Source organism: Molossus molossus, unplaced genomic scaffold, assembly GCF_014108415.1.
Source record: "Molossus molossus isolate mMolMol1 unplaced genomic scaffold, mMolMol1.p scaffold_m16_p_9, whole genome shotgun sequence".
Lineage (NCBI taxonomy): Eukaryota > Metazoa > Chordata > Mammalia > Chiroptera > Molossidae > Molossus > Molossus molossus.
The window spans coordinates 20,778,789-20,799,147 of NW_023425403.1; the positions used below are offsets into that span (position 1 = coordinate 20,778,789).

The 20,359-nt window shown below is 37.6% G+C and overlaps 1 protein-coding gene across 1 annotated transcript in view; it reads right to left on the reverse strand.

Annotated features, from left to right (window-relative positions):
- Positions 1-9,867: 9,867 nt before the first annotated feature.
- The window catches only part of PPP2CB (protein phosphatase 2 catalytic subunit beta), a 32,694-nt gene continuing 22,202 nt past the window's right edge, over positions 9,868-20,359 (reverse strand). Inside the window, exons 4-7 of the mRNA XM_036250345.1 lie at positions 18,134-18,223; positions 17,860-18,021; positions 15,237-15,355; positions 9,868-10,585 (exon numbers count right to left, since the gene is read on the reverse strand). Coding sequence (XP_036106238.1) covers positions 10,513-10,585; positions 15,237-15,355; positions 17,860-18,021; positions 18,134-18,223 — 444 coding nt within the window. The 3' untranslated portion in view covers positions 9,868-10,512. The remainder of the gene's footprint in view (positions 10,586-15,236; positions 15,356-17,859; positions 18,022-18,133; positions 18,224-20,359) is intronic.

Consider the following 20,359-nt stretch of genomic DNA (forward strand, 5'->3'; position numbering starts at 1 on the left):
CAAGTGACACACTCATGGAGTAGACTCAGTGGGTACCGAGCCTCACTGAAGTAAGCCTTGCTCTGTGTGGTGGGCCCCTGCATGGCTGATCCTCCAAGGTAGTCAGAGGCCAGTGGTCAGTGGACACAACCAGTCCTTGAAGCTCATCAGTCTGAGTAAGTCTCTCCCACTGATGTGCCAACAACAATCAAGACTCAATTACAACAGAAGGGTGGACAGTCCACACTAGGGGTGCACCTCGAGGGCCCAGCTGGAGTGACCAGGGAGGCTGTGCCATTGGACCCTGCAGGACACCTACTATAATAGGCCACCCTAGGAAGCCTAGGAGACATTGCAACTCTACCTAATAACTTAGAAACAAACATGGGAAGGTAGAGAAAAATGAGGAGACAAAGAAGCATGCCCCCCCCCCCAAAAAAAAAACTCTAGGAAAAGAACTAAACAAAATGGAGATAAGCAATCTAACAGATGTAGAGTTCAAAACACTGGTTATAAGGATGCTCAAGAAACTTAGAACTTAAAGGAACTTAGAACTTAAAGAACATAAAAAAGAGCCCTGGTTGGTTTGGCTCAGCGGTTAGAGCGTCAGCCCACGGTCAGAGAGACCTGAGTTCGGTTTCCGCTAAGGGCAGTTTGTCCCCAGCCCCAGCTGGGGTTGTGTGGGAGGCAGCCACTCGATGTGTCCCTTTCACGTTGATGTCTCTCTCTCTCTCTCTCCCTCCTATCTGAACAAAAATAGAAAAATGTCCTTGGATGAGGATAAAAAAAAAAACACATAAAAAAGAACCAGTCAGAAATGAAGGATGCACTAATTGAAATAAATAATAATTTACAGCCCAGCTAGTGTGGCTCTGTGGTTGAGCCTTGACCCATGCACCAAGAGGTCGCTGGTTTGATTCCTGGTCAGGGCACATGCCCAAGTTGTGGGCCAAATCCCCAGTGGGGAGCATATAGGAGGCGGCCAATCGATGTTCTCTCTCACTGACGTTCCCATCTCCCTCTCTCTCTACAATCAATAAAGAAAAAATAATAATAATTTACAGGGAATCAATCGTACAGTAAGTGAAGCCAAGAAGCAAACCATTGATTTGGAATATAAGGAAGCAAAAAATACCCAATCAGAACAAAGAATCCAAAAAAAATAAGGATAATGTAAGAAGCCTCTGGGACAACGTAAAGCATACCAACATACACATCATGGGAGTGTGAGAAGGAGGAGAGTAGAAATTGAGAACCTATTTGAAAAAATAATGACATAAAACTTCCCTAACTTGGTGAAGGAAAAAGACATACAAGTCCAGGAAGCATAGAGAATCCCAAAGAACATGAACCCAAAGAGGTCCACACCAAGACACATCATCCTAAGATTATCAGCCCATTTCTCTCTGGTCTGCGGGCCGATGCTGTAACTGCTGAGCCAAACCAGTCAGGGCTCAGCTCATTTCTCAAAAGAAACTTTCCAGGCCAGAAAGGGGTGATGAGATTTCAAAGTGATGAAAAGCAAGAACCTACAACCAAGATTACTCTATCCTGCAAAGCTATCATTTAGAACTGATGGACATATAAAGAGGTTCCCAGATAAGAAAAATCTAAAGGAGTGAGTTAGTTCATCACCATCAAACCCGTATTATATGAAATGTTGATGGGTCTTCTTGAAGAACAAAAATATGAACAATAAAATGGCAATAAACACACATCTATCAACAATTGAATACAAGCAAAATGAGCAAGCAGAACAGAAACTGACTCATAGATACACAGAACTTTTTGTTGGTTGCCAGATGGGCGGGGGTTGGGCGGGTGGGTGAAAAAGGCAAAAGGATTAGGAAGTACCAATTGGTTGTTAGATGGAGGAACCTCAAAGGCAAGGAGGGATGGGGGTGAGAAGAAATAATCAAATAACTTACATGCATTTATGCATAACCAGTGGACATAGACAATTGTGTGGGGAAGGCAGGAGGGGGATGGGCGTGGGGAGGAGGGGGTCAATGGGGGAAACATGGGGGAACATCTGTAATACATTCAACGATAAAGTTTAAAAATTAAATAAAAAAAACAAAAAATTATCCTTGGGTGAGGATTAACAACAAAAATAAAGTGTGGTATAAAAGGCTATTAGCTTTGTTCTAGTAACTCCCTTTTTCTTTTCCTATGCTCTGTCTTAAGAGTCAGTTAGCTTGATTCCTCAGTGTAGTGCCCCTTATTTAATTCTCCTTTATACCACTTATGTAGAATTTATTACATTGTATTGTAGCTATGACTTTGTTTTCCCAAACACATAATTCCTTCCAAGCAAGAATTGTGCACAGCTGGTGTGGTTTTATGGATGGAGCAACTCCCATGGACTGAGAGGTCCCGGTTTGATTATGGGTCATTGCACACCTCCCAGACAAGAAAAAGCTAAAAGAGTTAATCACCACAAAACTAGTATTACAAGAAACATTAAAAAAACTTCAAGAAAAAAATTAAAACTATGAATAATAAAATGGAAATAACTATATACTAATCGATAATTACTTTAAGTATAAATGGATTAGCCCTGGCCGGTTTGGCTCAGCGGTTAGAGCGTCCGCCTGTGGTCCGGAGAGGCCCGGGTTCGGTTCCCGCTAAGGGTATGTACCTCGGTTGCAGTTTGTCCCCGGCCTTGGTTGGTCGTGCAGGTGGCAGCCACTCGATGTGTCCCTTTCACATCGATGTTTCCCTCTCTCTCTCTTCCTCTCTCTCCCTCCCATTCTGTCTGTACAAAAAATGGAAAAATGTCCTCGGATGAGGATTAAAAAAAAAAAAAAAAAAGTATAAATGGATTAAATGCTGTAATAAAAAGACATAGGGTAGCCCTGGCCGGTCTGGCTCAGTGGTTAGAGCATCGGCCTGCGGTCCAGAGAGACCTGGGTTCAATTCCCACTAAGGGCCCGTACCTCGATTGTAGTTTGTCTCCGGCCCTGGTTGGGTCATGTGGGTGTCAACCACTTGATGTGTCCCTTTCACGTTGATGTTTCTCTCTCTCTCCCTCCCACTCTATCTGAACGAAAAACAAAAAAATGTCCTCGGGTGATGATAACAAAAAAAGACATAGGGTAGCTGAATAGATAGGAAAATAAGACCCCAGTGTTCATCATAGATGACTGGATAAAGAAGATGTGGTATATATAATGGAATATTACTCAGCCATAAAAAAGAATGGAAAAATGACCATTTGTGACAACATGGATGGACCTGGAGGGTAGTATGCTAAGTGAAATAAACCAGACAGAGAAAGAGAAATACCATGTGATTTTACTTATATGTGGAATCTAAAAAACAAAGTACATGAACAAACAAAACAGAAACAAACTCAGATAAGAATACACTGAGGGTTGCCAGATGGGAGAAATGTTGAGGAAATAAGTGGAAGGGATTAAGAAATACAAATAGTCATGACATATAAAATACAGCAGAGAGAATATAGTCAATAAAATCATAATAACTATGCATGGTGTTGGGGGTACTAGACTTATCAGGGAGATTGCTTCTTAAGTTATATGTATAACCACTATGATGTACACCTGAAACTAATATAATATTGAATAACTATAATTGAAGTTTTTAAAAATTAAAAAAAAAAAAGGTCTGAGAAAGATCAAAAGTAGTACCTCAAAATAAGATTCACAGAATATTCAAAGTTTTACAAATAATTCTATTGCCCAGCCGGTGTGGCTCAGTGGTTGATTGTCAACCATGCATCAAGAGGTCGCCCATTTGATTCCCGGTCAGGGCACATGCCCAGGTTGTGGGCCAAATCCTCAGTGGGAGGCATGCAGGAGGTGGCCAGTTGATGTTCTCTCTCATCAATATTTCTATCTCTCCCTTCCTCTCTCTCTAAAAATTAATAAAGAAAAAAATTTTTAATTTATTGTGGTTACATTGGTTAATAAAATTATGTAGGATCTAGGTGTACAATTCTATAATACATCATCTTTATATTGTACTGTATGTTCACCACCCCAAGTCATGTCTCTTTCTGTTGCCATTTATCCCCCCTTTACCTTCTCCTGCCCACCTCCACCCCCTTTCCCTCTGGTAATCATTAGGGCCATTGCTTTGCATGGCGATATATTTTTCTTTAACACAAAGAAAAAACACTATCAGCTGCATGTACAACTAAAAGGCTAAAAATAGATACTCAATTGTTTCCTTGGTTGCAAAAGCTAATTCTTCCTCTGAGATTAGGAAAAGGAACTATAGATAGCTTACATCTTTAGATTTTGGTTAATACTACTAATCTTTTCTTCTGTAGTCTCCTTGAAATGAGTTGTAAAAATCAGAAACATAAGGAATTATTTTTTTCTAGGTGTGATGATGGTATTATGGTTAAGAGAGGAAGGGAGGGAAAGGAAGAGAGGGAGATAGAAAATCCTTCTTTCTAAAGATACATACTAGAATATATGAATTATAGTCAAAATATGCTTCAAAATAACTGGAAGGGGAACAGTAGGTGGAGATACAGATGAATAAACATTAAAACAAAGTAAAAGTACATTGGGGTACCTTATACTCTTTTATTTTTGTATACTTTTCCATGGTAAAATGTTTAAAGATAACAGGTTTAAGATTAAAAAGGAACAGACTTGTAAATCTGCCAAGTGATAAAAAAAAAAAAAAAAAAAAAAGCTGATTTAAAATATCTTTGGATTTTTTTTAAAAAGCCCCCAGGGAAAACAAACTTGAATCCTATTTCAACTTAGCCTGTTTATTATTGTTTTTAATAATACCCTTCATTGAAAGAGTAAAACTGAAAAATGTTAAAGACCTGTATCTTCAGTATACTGAAGAATATTCTGGCCCTGGCCAATTTGGCTCAGCGGCTGGAGCGCCGGCCTGTGGATCAGAGATTCCTGGGTTCGGTTCCTGCTAGAGGCATGTACCAAAAAAAAAAAAATCTCCCGAGTGGTTAGGCGCAGTGCTCAGGAGTGCACCACATACCCTGTATTACCTCTAGCACACAAGCCACATATCCTCGGAGGATTTCCTGAACTTTATTACTCCTCTTCCTGTTCAGCTTCACTCTGCCAACTCCCCCACAGTCAGGGACTCAGGTGGGAGATACGCTCATTTGAGTTTAACGATAAATAGCTGCCTGTTATCAAACATGTATCATTTTAGATTGTTCTACTATAATGGCCATGACACTGGGGGGTATTTTGTTTTGTGGAGAGAATAAACTAAAAAGCATAAAGCCATCTTTTTTCTTAAGGAAACTGTAAAAGAAATATGACATTCCCCTTTAAAAGGGGTGGGGGTGGTACGAGCCTTAATCGTTTTGTTCTGCTCACTGAAACTGAGGTCCTAAAAATAACAAGTTCTGATCACCGCAGCGAGGGACCTTTGCTTGGGATGTGGAAAGCGCAAAGCACGCTCCTCCCACGCTAACAAGAAACAGCTGGATGACGTACAGAACCGGATCCCGGGCCCTCGGACGGGGGAGGCTGCAGAGCAATCCTGGAAACTGAGCTGGAGAACGAGGAGACAGGGAGCCAGGGCGGTCATCCCCGAGGCGGGCGGGGAGAACCGCGGCTCTACCAGCAGACAGGAAATCCAGCCGAGATTTCAGTGAGTCCTCCCTCACTGAAAGCGCTTCTCCACCGGCCTGGCCTGGTGTTCATGAGAAGAGCAGTGCAGATGACCAGAGGAAACAAGCCATCTCAGTACAGACGAGGAGGTGATTGGTGGCTGTGGAGGAACAAGCTTAAAGCCCCACTAGCTTCTCGGGATCCTTCCCTACAAAGCCGAAGTCTGAACTCACTGGGGGCACCAAATACTAGGCCACAGGACTCTGGCCAAGATGTTTCCAGAGTAGCCGTAAAAGCAAAATCCATCCGCCTGTCCCAGGATTCAGGCAAATACTTAATGCTGCTGGGGGGGGGGGGGGGGGTGGTAAGTATTCTCTAGCCTTGGGGAGGGGCAGGTACAGATAACAAACAGATGTTTGCTGTTGCTGGGGATGACTCAGCACACCACCAGAGACACACCACATGCACAGGGCAGCTGTCTGCCACAGGCAGAAGAAACAGTAATGCTGAATGACACTGAGCTGGCACAACAGGGCATCGCACCTGCTCCTACCATGAGTCACAAGCAATAGCCATTTACAGCCGGAGAAGTGGAAGGGCAGGAAGAACCTCTCCCTGATACAGGGACGCAGGGACAGGGACGATGGGAAGCTGAGGGCAAAGCAGGCACACAGGAAAACCTAGCACCCCCACCCCTATCCTAAGCACAAGGTAACAACAGCCAGCCCACCACTAGTACAGTTTGAGCTCTATGGGCTCCGAGTCTCTGAGTTACAACAGAATTCTCTACCTTGTAAAAATATCTTTCAAAAATGAGCACGAAACACTTTTTTTTTGGAACACGAAACTTTTTTTTTTTTTTTTTTATCCTCACCTGAGGACATTTTCCCATTTTTTGTTCAGATAGAGTGGGAGGGAGAGAGAGAGAAACATTGACGTGAAAGGGACACATCGAGTGGCTGCCACTCACACGACCAACCAGGGCCAGGGACAAACTACAACAGAGGTACGTGCCCTTAGTGGGAACCGAACCCAGGTCTCTCTGGACTGCAGGCCGACGCTCCAACCGCTGAGCCAAACTGGCCAGGGCTGAAATACTTTTAAGACATACAAAAGTTGAAGAAATTCATCACTGGCAGACTTGTAATACAAGAAATAGTTAAGAGGTCTTTAACGCAGAAGAAAATAATACCAGGAGGAAATAGGAATCTACACAAAGACAAAGAGCATTGTAAATAGTGTATGTTAGCATAAGTAAACACAAAAGTTTTTTCCTTATTTAAATTCCTTTAAACAATAATCTATGTTCAAACAAAAGTAATAATGTTATATGGGGTTTTTAATATGTATAAACAAGCAAAATATATGACAATAGCACAGAGTTTGTGGGGATAAATGGAAGTATACTACATTACAAAGTTCTTATACTAAATTTTATGCAATATTACTTGAAGGTAGACTGTAAGTTCAAGATGTATACCACAAATCCTAAAGCAACCACTGAAGTAACAAAATGAAGAGGTATAGCTAATAAGCCACTCAGGAGATAAATGAAATATAAAATATTCAAGTAAACCAAAAGAATTAAGAAAAAATACTATTGGGCAAACAGAAAACAAATAGCAAGATGACAGATGTTAGTATTTTCATGTTCTTATTAGCCATTTGTGTAGTTTCCTCGGTGAAATGTCTATTCACTTCTGCCCATGTTCTGATTATTGTGTCTTCTTCTTATTGAGTGGTTAAGAGTTCTTTAAAAATCTGGATATAAAACCTTTATCAGATATATTTTGCAAATATCTTCTTGCAGAGTACTGTCTTTTCATTTAATCCTGTCATTTGAAGCACAAAAGTTTTGAATTTTTATGATATCCAATTAATCAAATTTAAAATTTTTATGAACCATTATTTTGGTATCATTATTTAAGAAATCTTTGATGACCCAAAATCTCAAAGGGGTTCTGTGTTTTTTGTAAGTTTGTATTAGGTCTTATGTTTAAGTCTATGATCCATTTTTAGTGAATTTTCTTGTAAGGTGGGAGGTAAGCATCCAAGGTCATCCTTTTCCTTGTCCTAACACTATTTGTTGAACAAATCCTTTCTTCAATGAACTGCCTTGTTTTTGAAAACCAATTGACTATAAATGTTAAGCATTTATTTCTGGACTTTTAATTCTGTTAATTAATCTATATATGTCTGTTTACACCTATACTATACTGTCTTGAAAACCATAGTTCTATAATAAGTTTTGACATAGGGAAATTAATGTAATTTTCTTAATTTTTCAAAATTTGGCTATTCAAAACATGTGGATGTTTTGTCCACACTTTTAAAACATACTTTCATAATCATTCAGTTTTTCTAAATTCTATTTTATAGAATTTAAATTTCCTTTATTTCATCTTTGGTCCTCAAGTTACTTTTTTAAATTTCAAAATGCATAGGTATTTTAAAAAGTTATATTTTTGCTATTCACCTCTAAATTTTGTTGTTGTTAATCCTCACCCCAGGATATTTTTCCACTGAGTTTAGAGAGTGGGAGGGAGGGGAGAGGGAGAGGGAGAAAGGAAAACACATTGATTGGTTGCCTCTCACATGCACCCTGACCAGGGCCAGAAATCGAACCTGCAACCCAGGTATGTGCCCTTGATAAGGAATCAAACCCAAGACCCTTAGGTATAAGGGGCACTCTAACCACTGAGCAACAACTGGCCAGGGCCGACCTCTAAATTTTTTAAAAAACTGATTCTGGAGAGGGAGGGAAAAACAGATGTGAGAGAAACACAGATTTCCCCCATGGACCCTGATCAGGGATAGAATCCCGCAACCTAGGTATGTGTTCTGACAGAGAATCAACCCTGAGACCCTTCCGAGCACAGGAGGATGCTCCATTCAACTGAGCCACACCCACAGGGCCTTGACCTCTGAATTTTTAATTGCATTGCAGTCAGAAATTTTGGTGTCACATTGATTTTGGCAAGTTTCTGAGATGTAATAATTGCTAATTTTTATAACTGTCCCATATAAACTTGACAAGAATGTGTATTCTCTGTTAGGGTGCAGAGATCTATATATGTTCATTATATCAATGTTATTAAAATGTGTTCTTCAAGTCTTCCACATCTTTTTTTGCCTTAATAGAAAAGCAGGTTGGGCCCAGCCGGTGTGGTTCAGTGGTTCTTATTGTCCATCTACCCAAATCACTTCGCTGATGGTGTGTGTCTTATAATCAGTATACAGCGAACTTAAAAAAAAAAAAAATCACATTTGACCCTTTGTCTTTTAGAGAATTCAGTTCATTTACACTGATCATAATTTTGAGGTATTTACACGTATTTCTACCATCTCATATAAACGCTTAAATTTAGTTTTTCCTGTTGTGTCTTTCACTCCTACTCTCACCCCCAAAATGACTCCATATTTTCTCCTCTACTATTTGGAATTTATATTTTATATTTGTACACACAGTACTATTGCTATTTCTACTCTTGGAGATTAATCATATATATATATATATATATTTTTTTTTATAATCCTCACCTGAGGATATTTTCCCATTTATCTTCAGATACACTGGGAGAAAGGGAGAGAGAGAGAAACATCAACGTGAGAGGGACACATCGACTGGCTGCCTTCTGCACAATTGCGACCAGGGCCGAGGATGAACCTCAACTGAGGCACGTGCCCTTGACCGGAACCAAACCACGACTCTTTGGTGTGTGGACCGATGCTCTAACCACTGACCAAAACTGGCCAGGGCTATATTTTGACTTTTTTATTTTGATTTTTAAAAGATTCTCCCTAGGCCCTGTGGTGTGGCTTGGTTGGAGCGTTGCCCCGTGCCCAGAAGGCTGATCCCCCGTGGGGCACATGCCTGAGTTGTGGATTCAACCCCCTGTTGGGGAATGTGCACGAGGTAGTCGATCGATATTCTCTCTCTCTTCCACTCTCTCTGAAATCAGTGAGAGGCATTATTTACGGGTGAAGACTGAAGAAAAAGAAAAAAAAAGAAAGAAGAAAAAAAAAAATCTTCCCAGTTATATAACAGTCTACAGTTTTAGCATACAATACATAGTTAAAACCATTAATACATTAATACAAATTACCTAATGAAATGTTTAGAAATAAAAATGACTTTTTTATGGTCTAAAAGATATCGGGTACTATTTGAATTTTTCCTTATTAAATTAAGCCCTATACAAAGAAAATTAAATTACCTAAACACAACTGTTCACTAAAAGTTAAGACTTTGTATCAAATTTCAAAATAATAAAACTTTCAAGTGTACCACAATACATCAATATTTTTGTTTAAAATGAAAAGTTTATTTGCTCAGTACACCAAATAGGATGCAAGCACTGTCGTGACAAATATACAGAAATATGCAGACCAACATAAAACAGTACTTAGTTTAAATGGAGGGAAATCTCTTTAAATGTTATGACAACATACTCCCAAGAAGAATCTTTTCTTCAGTTAATTATACATTTCAATAAAATAAAGGGTAATGGATTAAGTGGAAGTTAGCTTGTGATTTTCCTTAAAAATAAAACTCCAACTCTATTAATCCATGCCAGTTAAACACTATAACTAAAATTTCCAAATAAGTGCAAAAGGAGATGAAGGGGTTAGTTACGTTTTTTGCTTGAACAGCTCAGAGGAAAAGGGTCACTACAAATATAGCAGGCAAACTGTTAAGACAGACTGATCTAGAACCGTACTAAATTTAAGTCTCAATGCTCGTCATTGTGCTAAATGCTCGTCATTAGTATGGCACATTTTGGTCCATGATATAGTTTAATGCCAAGACAGATCCCAATTTATTACAAATACACTTAGATTACTGTTGCTTGTTTTGTTTCTAAATATATGTGTGTGTGTGTGTGTGTGTGTGTGTGTGTGTGTGTGTATTTAAAAAGCCAGTATACTTCCACATACAAAGGCAGGTTTTCCCAGGAGGAATTTATAGGAAGTAGTCTGGTGTGCGCCGGGTAACATGAGGCTCTCCACGACGAGGTGCTGGGTCAAACTGAAGGCTATAAATGGCAAAAACAAAACAAAACAAAAACAAAAACCCAATAGTTAAAGGACTTGCATTTGTAAGCATAAAAATCAATGTTATGACTGGAAGGGACAAGTCACTGCAGATGTTCTCCATGAAACTACCTCACAGAGCTATGGTGAACATTTAAGCAGATAAAAGGTCCGATTCATTGCCTGGCATAAAAGGTTTGCAATATTATTATCTGTTAAATAGAAGTGGTAAAAGCAGACGTGCTTGTTTTATGCTAGACTTCAGGGGAAGTCTTCAGCCTTTCACTGTTTAAGAAATGTTATAGTTATGGGTTTTCTGTAATGTCCTTTGTCAGGATGAGGAAGTTCCTTTCTCTGACTAGTTTATTGAATATTTTTAACATAAAAGGGTGCTGGGTTTTGAAGCACTTTTTCTGGCTTTACTGAGCTGATCACGTGGTTTTTGTCCTTTACTCTATTAATGTAGTTTATTATGTCAATTTTCATGTTTTGAACAGACTTTGCATTCCTGGGATAAATCTCACTTGGGTGTATCATCCTTTTTATATATTGCTAAATTTAGTTTGCTAATATTTTGTTGTACGTTTTTATATCTAAATGCATTAACAGCACTCATCTGTAGTTTCCTGAAAATGTCTGGTTTGGTATTAGGGTTATACAGGCCTCAAAGAATGAGTTGGGAAGTAGTGCCTCTCTGTTTTTTCCCTGGTGTTTGTGAAGGATTTGTGTTAATTACTTTTTAAATATTTGGTCAGTTCCCCAGAGAAGCCTAAGGGGCCTGGACTTTTCTTTGCAGAAAGTTTTAAACTTATGAATTCAATTTCTTCACTCATTACAGGTCTTTTCAGATATTCTATTTCTAATTGAGTCAGTTTCGGTAGTTTCTGTCTTTCTAGGAATTTTTTCATCTCATTCAAGTTACCTAACGTGTTGCGATTTTGTTATTCATTGTATTCCCTTACAATTCCCTTTATTTCATTAAGGTCTGTAGAGATTTTGGTAACGTGTCTTTACTCTTCTTGACCAGTCCAGTTTTTTTTGTTGTTGTTGAAAAGAATCAACTTTTGGTTTTGATGATCTTCTCTGTTATTATTTTGTTTTATTTTCACACTAAACTTTCCTTACAACTAGGTTGTTTACTTTACTTTTTCCAGGTCCTTAATGTATAAAGTTAGGTTTTTGATTTGAGATTTTTCTTGATTTTTAATAAAGGCGTTTACAGCTATAAATTTCCCTATAAATACTGTTTTCACTGCATCCCCTAAGTTTTCATACATTCTGTTTTCACTTTCATTCACTGCAAAGTATTTTCTAATTTCCCTTGTGATTTCTTCTTTGAACCACAGGTTATTTAGGGATGTGTTAATTTCCACATATTTATAAGTTTTCCTTCTGTTATTGATTTCTAATTTCATTCCATTGTGTTTAGAGGACATTCTTTGTATGAATCCAATCTTCTTAAATTGAGGCTTTGTTTACAGCCTAGCATATAATCAATGTTGGAGACTGTTCCATGAGCATTTGAGGAGACTGTACTCTGCTGTTGTTGGGTGGAGTGTTCTGTAGATGTTAGGTATAGTTAGTTTATAGTGTTTCTCAAGTCTTCTATTTGTTGACCTTCTGCCTAGTTTTATTATTGAGGTGGCATAATCAAGTCTCCAATAATTATTGTTGAACTGTCTCGGTCTTCCTTCAATTCTGTTAGTTTTTGCTCCATATATTCTAGGGCTCTGTTGTTAAATGCATGTTTACAGTTGATGTATCTTTCTGGTAGTGTGACTCCTTCATGGTTATCGAATATCCTTCTTCATGTCTAATAACAAATTTTGTTTTGAAATCAATATTACTGATATAACTGAATTTATACTTGCCATTTAAAAAAATATGTGTCTTGCCTTGGCTGGGTAGCTCAGTTGGTTGGAGCATCATCCTGATACACAAAGGTTGTGGGTTTGATAACTGGTCAGAGCACATACAAGAATCAACCAATGATGCATAAATAGGTGGAACAACAAGCTGATGTTTCTCTCTCTAAAAATCAACCAATAAAAAAATATTTAAAAAGTGTTTTCTTGGTTCCTGCTTTCACTGCTTTCTTTTTTATTAAAAGGATCTTTTCTTTTCTTTTTTATCCTCACCCGAGGACATTTTTCCATTTTTTGTTCAGATAGAGGGGGAGGGAGAGAGAGGAAGAGAGAGAGAGAGAAACATCGATGTGAAGGAACACATCGAGTGGCTGCCACCCGCACGACCAACCAGGGCCGGGGACAAACCGCAACCAAGGTACGTGCCCTTAGCGGGAACCGAACCCGGGTCTCTCTGGACCGCAGGCCGACGCTCCAACCGCTGCGCCAAACCGGCCAGGGCAAAGGATATTTTCTAGTGTACCATTTAAATTCCTTTAATAACTTTACAATTATTTTATTAGTGGTTATTCTAGCTAGAGCTTATAATATACAACTTAACATAAAATTCTACTTCAGATTTATAACTTAATTGTAGTGCACCTATATGTGATTTTATAAACCCTAAAATACTTATAATTTTACATAATCTTATGACCTTAAAACTCAGAGAAAGAAGATCAAGTATATTTATAGATTTTGTTATATTAACCTCATTTTCATTTTCTTCATAGTCTTCCTTAGGATTCAAGTTACCATCTAATGTTATTTCTTCACTTCAGTAAGTTTTGTCCCCACCCATCTCTCTGTACTGTTACTGTCAACTATACTATGTTTGTATATATTACATTTCCTGTTAAGTTCAACTATACTACAAACGTGTAGTGCAACTGGTTTTTAAATCAGTTAACACTGCAATTGTATGGTCTTTTACAACTGCCATTGTGTGTGTACGTGCGCACTGGATTTACTTTCTGGTGTCATTTGCTTTCAGCCTGAAGTAGACCCTTTTAGCAGGTCTGCTAGCATTGAATTTTCTCAATTTTGACTATCTAGGAACATTTTTCTTTTGCATTCATTCTGAAGTTTTGCTGGATGTAAAATTCCTGGCTGAGGTTTTTGTTTTCAGCACTATGAATGAATATATTGTCCCAATGCCTTTCTGATGAGATGTCAGCTGATTATTCTGTTCAGATTCCCTTTAGTAAGTCATTTTTCTTACAAGGTTTCAACATTTTTTCTTTTAGACTTTCAGCATTTTAACTATGACATGTCTTGGAATGGATTTCTTTGAATTGATCCACGTTAGAGTCAGATGAGTTTCTTCGATGTGTAAATTAATGTTTATCATCAAATTTGAGAAGTTTTCAGCCACGATTTCTTCAAATATTCTTCCCTTTTCTCTCTCTTCTTCTTCTGGAATTCCCATGCACTTATATTGGTGTGCTTAAAGGTGACCCACATTTCTGAGGCTCTGTTCATTTTTCTTCATTATTTTTATCTGTTCAACTTCTCCTTGCTCTGCTCTTTTGCTTGATGCTACTAGTATCATGACAGAGATGAGAGCTCTCTTAACTGGTCTTTACTATGATACTCATCGTTTCAACAAACTACTTAGGCTTGTAATTCTCCACCCTCTGTTCTATGTAAGATCAGCTGTCTCAGGCAAAGCTGAGGAACTTTCTGTTCTGCCTCTTACCCTGAACAGGACTTCTAAGCCACTGCTTTAAAGCTGTTTTTCCCCTCCCCCTATTATTTTATATATATTTTTTCTTTTTGCTGAAGCTGTGTATGCACTAGGCCCTGCTACCTGTTTGCTTGTTTGTTTGTTTTAAATTGAGATATAGCTGATATATATTATTCTCAGGCACACAATGATTTGATAAATGTGTACACTGCAAAATCATCACCACAATATGTCCAGTTAACATCCCACACACAAAGTTTTTTTCCTGTGATGAGAACTTTCAAGATCTATTCTCTTAACAACTTTCAAATACACTGTATTAACTAGCTACCATGGTGTACGTCAGACAACCCCATAACTTATTAATTTTATAACTAGAAATTTGTACTTTTTGACCCCCTTCACCCATTTCACCCACTTTCCAGTGACACGCTGTTTTATGAGCAGGAGCTGGAAAAGAACACTCGGGTCCCAGCATTCCCTGCCTGCCATGCATGCCTGGAGCGAGTTTTCACCCTAAAAGCTAGAGAGGGGAAGGGAATCTCACTAAGCCTGCTTGATTGCACCCACCAAGAATAGAGCTCTGTAACCCAGAAGTGGGGTAAGTGTGATATACCGGCACATGCTCCCCTGGAAGATGAAACCATATTCCTAGACTGGGAGCTAGGGAAGGGGAAAAGGCCCCATCTTTCAGTCCACACCCACTCAGAGTAAAGTGCCTAGCATAGTTACCATACAAGAGATCTAGGATTAGGGGAAGGGAGTTTGTTATGGCTCAAATTCCACAAATTCTGGCTGCTATTACTGAGATTTAGTAGATTTTCTAGAATAAATATTTCTCTATTTACTATATTTACTTAGGACAATTTTCAAAAATTTAAAATACTTATTTAAAATAATTTTCTTTAGTTACATAGTTGTTTTTATTGGGGAAAGGGTTTGCCACATTCCTCACTCCCTTATTCCAGAAGCAGAAATCCTCTACCTTCCATTTTAGTAATCTATATTTTTAATTTTCCTTCTAAAAGTGACTACATACAATTAAAATGTAAAGTTACTTACAAGGAATATTTTAAAGTGTCATCTAATTCCATGATAGCAGCCTGGTTCCCACAACGATAACAGTAATTGGGTGCACTGAAAATGGTAACCACATTCCGATCATGACACCAATTGTATCCCTGCAGCATTAAAAAAAAAAAAATCAATATTTCATTATAAAAGTATAATCTTGACACAGAGAAGTTTAAACTTAAAAATTATAAATATTTTCTGTGGAAATGCAGTCTTCTAAGTTACCTTACATAGTATCCATCATTAATATTGTGCACCTGCACAGAATACTCATTATTGGGTAAAGGGTTTTATTATTTATTTATTTATATTCCTCACCTGTGGATATTTTTCTACTTATTATCAGATGAGAGTGGGAGGGAGGAAGAGAGAGAAACAGAAACATCAATGTGATAGAGCCACATCGACTGGTTGCTTCCTGCACAACCCGACCAGGGCCAGGGACAAACTGCAACCAAAGTACGTGCCCTTGACTGGAATTAAACCCGTGACTCACTGGTCCGTGGGCCGATGCTCTAACCGCTGAGCAAAACTGTCCAGGACCAGGGTTTTATTATTAAATGGAGCTCAGTACATGATTATCCTAGCTTAGTCTATGCTTGTGATCTTGGCCATAATGTGTACTCAATTTCTTCCACCATTATGATAGGTTTCTTAATTTTTTCCTTGTAAATTGTGTCAATATTTGCTTTATATATTTTGAGTCTCTTATTAGGTAAATACAAATACAGAATTATTTCTTCCTAGAGAACTGGGCCAGTTTTCTCCAGTAGTAACCTCTTTTTATTTCTAATCATACTTTTTGTCTCAGAGCCTATTCTGATTCATACTAGCTGTATTTTGAACAATTTTCTAAGTGATATACCAATATGCCATTTTTTATTTCTCTACTTCTAGTCTGTGGTATAATTATGTTTTATATACATCCCAAATAATAGCTGAATTTTGATTATTTACCCAATTTGAGTCTCTTTTAAAGAAATAAAATTTTCATCTATTTAACATTTTCAATGATTATTGATATAATTAGATCCAACTTTATGATAAGAATTTAGGTTCTTTATTATGTTCTCACTCCTCTTTTTGCCTTCATTGAGTTTGTGAAGTCTTCTCTTACATTTTGAACCCACACCCTGCTGGTTTGAAGAATTATATTCTATTTATATTCCTTTAGTATTTACAAAATAGTAACATTATAGTAGAGAAATCTGGCAGGCATCACCTTAACTAAGTGATCCAAGTTAAAACCACTAGCAGTGGGATAAATTTCATGACCCCTGATATAATGCACTGAAAAGTACCCAACATCATGATGAGGTGTACCTACCAAACATGCATATCCTGATTCTATAAGCATACGCAAGCATCAGTCAAACCACAAATGAAAATTGTTTATATAAAATAAAACTGCTTGAACTTTTCAAAAATGACAAGATTATGTAAAACTAAGAAAATCTGAGGAATTTTTCCACATCAGAGGAGACTGGCTGCAGCACCAGCCTGCATTTAATTATACATACACATAAACCAATTAAATTGTGCCATAAAGGCCATTAGTGAGATCATTAAAATTCGAATAAAGTGTTTAGGTTATATAATAATACTACATCAATGCAAATTTATTGACTGTGACAAGTATATGGTGGCTATGTAAGATAAAAGTCCTTATTTTTACAAAATACGCATGGCTCTGGCTGAGTTGGCTCAGCAGTTAGAGTTGGCCAGCGGACCAATGAGTCACGGGTTCGATTCTGGTCAAGGGCACATACCTCCGTTGCAGTTGGTCCCTGGCCCAGGTCAGGTCATGCTAGTGGCAACCAGTCAATGTGTCTCTCTCACACTGATGTTTCTCTCTCTCTCTCTCTCTCCCCCTCCCATTTTATCTGAAGATAAACAGGAAAAAAAATATATCCTCGGTGAGGATTAAAAACACACACAAAATACACATGGAAATGTGGGAGTAAAATAAGCATCATATCTGCAACTGACATTCAAACAGTTCAAAAGAAAGTCACATGTGCAGGGAAGGGAGTAGAAAGAGAAACAGAATGATAAAGCAAATACTAAAATGTTCGTATTTAGGAATCTGACTTTTGGATACAAAAGAGTTATTTGGTACTATTTCTTTTTTTTTTTTTTAATCCTCACCCGAGGACATTTTTTCCATTTTTTGTTCAGATAGAGCGGGAGGGAGAGAGAGGAAGAGAGAGAAAGAGAGAAACATCGATGTGAAGGGACACATCAAGTGGCTGCCACCCGCACGACCAACCAGGGCCGGGGACAAACTGCAACTGAGGTACATGCCCTTAGCGGGAACCGAACCCGGGTCTCTCTGTACCGCAGGCCGACGCTCTAACCACTGAGCCAAACTGGCCAGGGGTATTTGGTACTATTTTTAAAACTTTTCTCTAAGGCTAAATTAACTTCAAACGTGTTATAATTTTGCTCTAGCAAACTAGTACTTTCTCTATTTGCTAAAGCTGGCCAATTTTTTTCTCCTTTCACTTAGATAATGGTGAGGAATGTTTCTGCTATTCTAAGGCATGAAGGTTTTAGAACAGACATATGTATTTATCACAAATAAAGATCACCATCCTGCAGGAAAACATACCTCCATTACAAGTTGGTGAGCGCGAGAAACCAGTGTGAGACCATTGGCATGATTAAATGTTTCAGAAATGTCTTGTCCAAATGTGTAGCCAGCACCACGTGGTGAAATACCCCATCCACCACGATCATCTGGATCTGACCATAACAGATCACACATTGGGCCCTGGCCAAGAAAATTAAGTATAGGTTAATAAATTATTAGCAGTCATATTTAACTAATTAAGGTTTACTACAATGTGGCTGTTTCTTTTTCTTTTAATTTAATCTAAGTTTACCTCATGTGGAACTTCTTGTAAACGATCCAGGGCTCTTATATGATCCAGTGTATCTATGGATGGAGAGAGGCCACCATGGAGGCAGAATATCTGTTTATGAATTTATAAAGAAAATAAATTTATTAATTGCTAAAAATTAATGGAAAGTAAATAACGATTACAAATGTCAATCCCAATAGCTTTTTTCAAAAAAAAGTTTAAAAATATTCACCGAGGAGAATTGATAAGATACATTGAATAAGAAAACAAAAACTGTATCAGAGAGAACTTAACATTTAAATATATATTTTTGCCTTTTTTTCTTTATGATCCCAAGTATTTTATATAGTGTTTTTTCCCCTTCTCTGGTGAATGGAATCTCTATCCTTGTGATCCATCATTACATTTTCTATCGGTTGCTGATGTATAACATATTTTTCTCTTACAATAAAAATCTTACAGATTCCTGTTATTTGTTCCAAAGTTTTCCAGTTTTCTTTGACTTCTGAGTACATAATCATGTTTGCAAAAATATTTGTTTTTCTTTCTTCTCAATGTTTTACCTTTAATTCTTTTTATTGCTCAGTGTACTGGCTAAAATTTCCAACACAAAATTGAATACTACAAGTTAGTGTTTTTTTTTCTCTCCTGATTTTGATGACACTATTTCTGATCTTTTAATTTTTGATGGTAATATAGTCAGCATAAGTTTCTTTATCTAATTAATGTTATATGTTATTTAAAGGTTGGGTAGCATTAGCCTATAACATCTATCTAGACGTGGTTACTTCTCCAATTTCTTTTAAGTTTTATAGTCTATTTACATTGATCTTATTTCTTCAAAAACAATAATTAATTTTTGCTGTAATATATTTCATCCATCTTTTCAAGTTTATTAGAATGATGTACCTGTTCTGTGATATTTAAGCACCCCCACATTTATAGTAATGTCTTATTTCTCATTCCTGGTGTTTTATGTGATCTGACCTCCCTCTTTCTTCCTAGATCAGTTTTGACTATAATATTTCTTTTTTTTAGTAGACTTTTCAAGCTGCTTTTTGCCATATTCATTAACTCTATTTTTGTGGTATCCATTTCTGCTCTTGTATTTAATGAATCTTTTATTTTACTATTTTAGCCTTTGAGCTAAATGTTTATGTGACATTATTACCTGTCTATCTTTGTTTAAAACAAATGTAAGAATGCATTTCTTTACATTTCATCCCTTGTTTACATCTGTCTACATCTTACTTTCACTATCATTAAGAAATTATTTGGATTCTCACTTTTTACTCTGATTGTTAGTTGGAGACTCACTGTAAGTTCCCAAGAAGCAGATTATTCTTTTATCCGTTTCTATTTAATTTCTAGTCTGAAATTTGTCCTACTACTCAGAATTAGAGACGGTCACTTAACACATGATATAAAAATGGATGGAGGGCCCTGGCCAGTGTGGCTCGGTTGGTTGAAGCGTTGTCCTGTACAGCAGAGGGTCTTGAGTTTGATCCTGTCAGAGCTCACACAGGAGGCAACCAATCGATGTTTCTCTCCCCCTCACCCGTCCTCTCTCTCTAAAAAATAAAATAGATGGATAGCCTGGCTGGTGTAGCTCAGCGGATTGATTGTCATCCCATTGACTGAAAGGTCCCAGTTTGATTCCCGGTCAGGGCACATGCCAAGGTAAGCAGGCTCGATTCCCAGGAAGAGGCATGCAGGAGGCAGCTGATCAATGTTTCTCTTTCACATTGATGTTTCTATCTCTCTCCTTTCTTCTCCCCTCTAAAAAAATCAATTAAAAATATTTTTAAGAAAAGTAGATGGAGAGATGGACAGAGAAATGGAAAGGAGTAAAGTGGGAAAGGAAGAAAGAATGAATAAATGAACATGTAAAAAGATTACCTGGTTTCTATTTGTTGGGTACCAATATACCAAAGTCTATATATACTGTCTGTATCTGTTAGGTAAGCTTGTCCCATTGTTCAAATACACTATATACTTATTTAATTTTCATCCACTTGCCTTCTGAGGTGTATAATGTCTTCCCATAATACTTTATAAACAATAACCTGTCAACAATGGTGTATGTGTGTATGTTGTCTGTTTTGTTCCTTAAAAGAACCATGATATGAAAAAAATCAATGGCCCAACGAAGGTAAGAGGTTGAAGGAAAATATGTATAATTTAATTAAAATATAGTCAATAAATAAAAGTTCTACTAATCAACACAGATAGGCTGTCCTTCTAAAA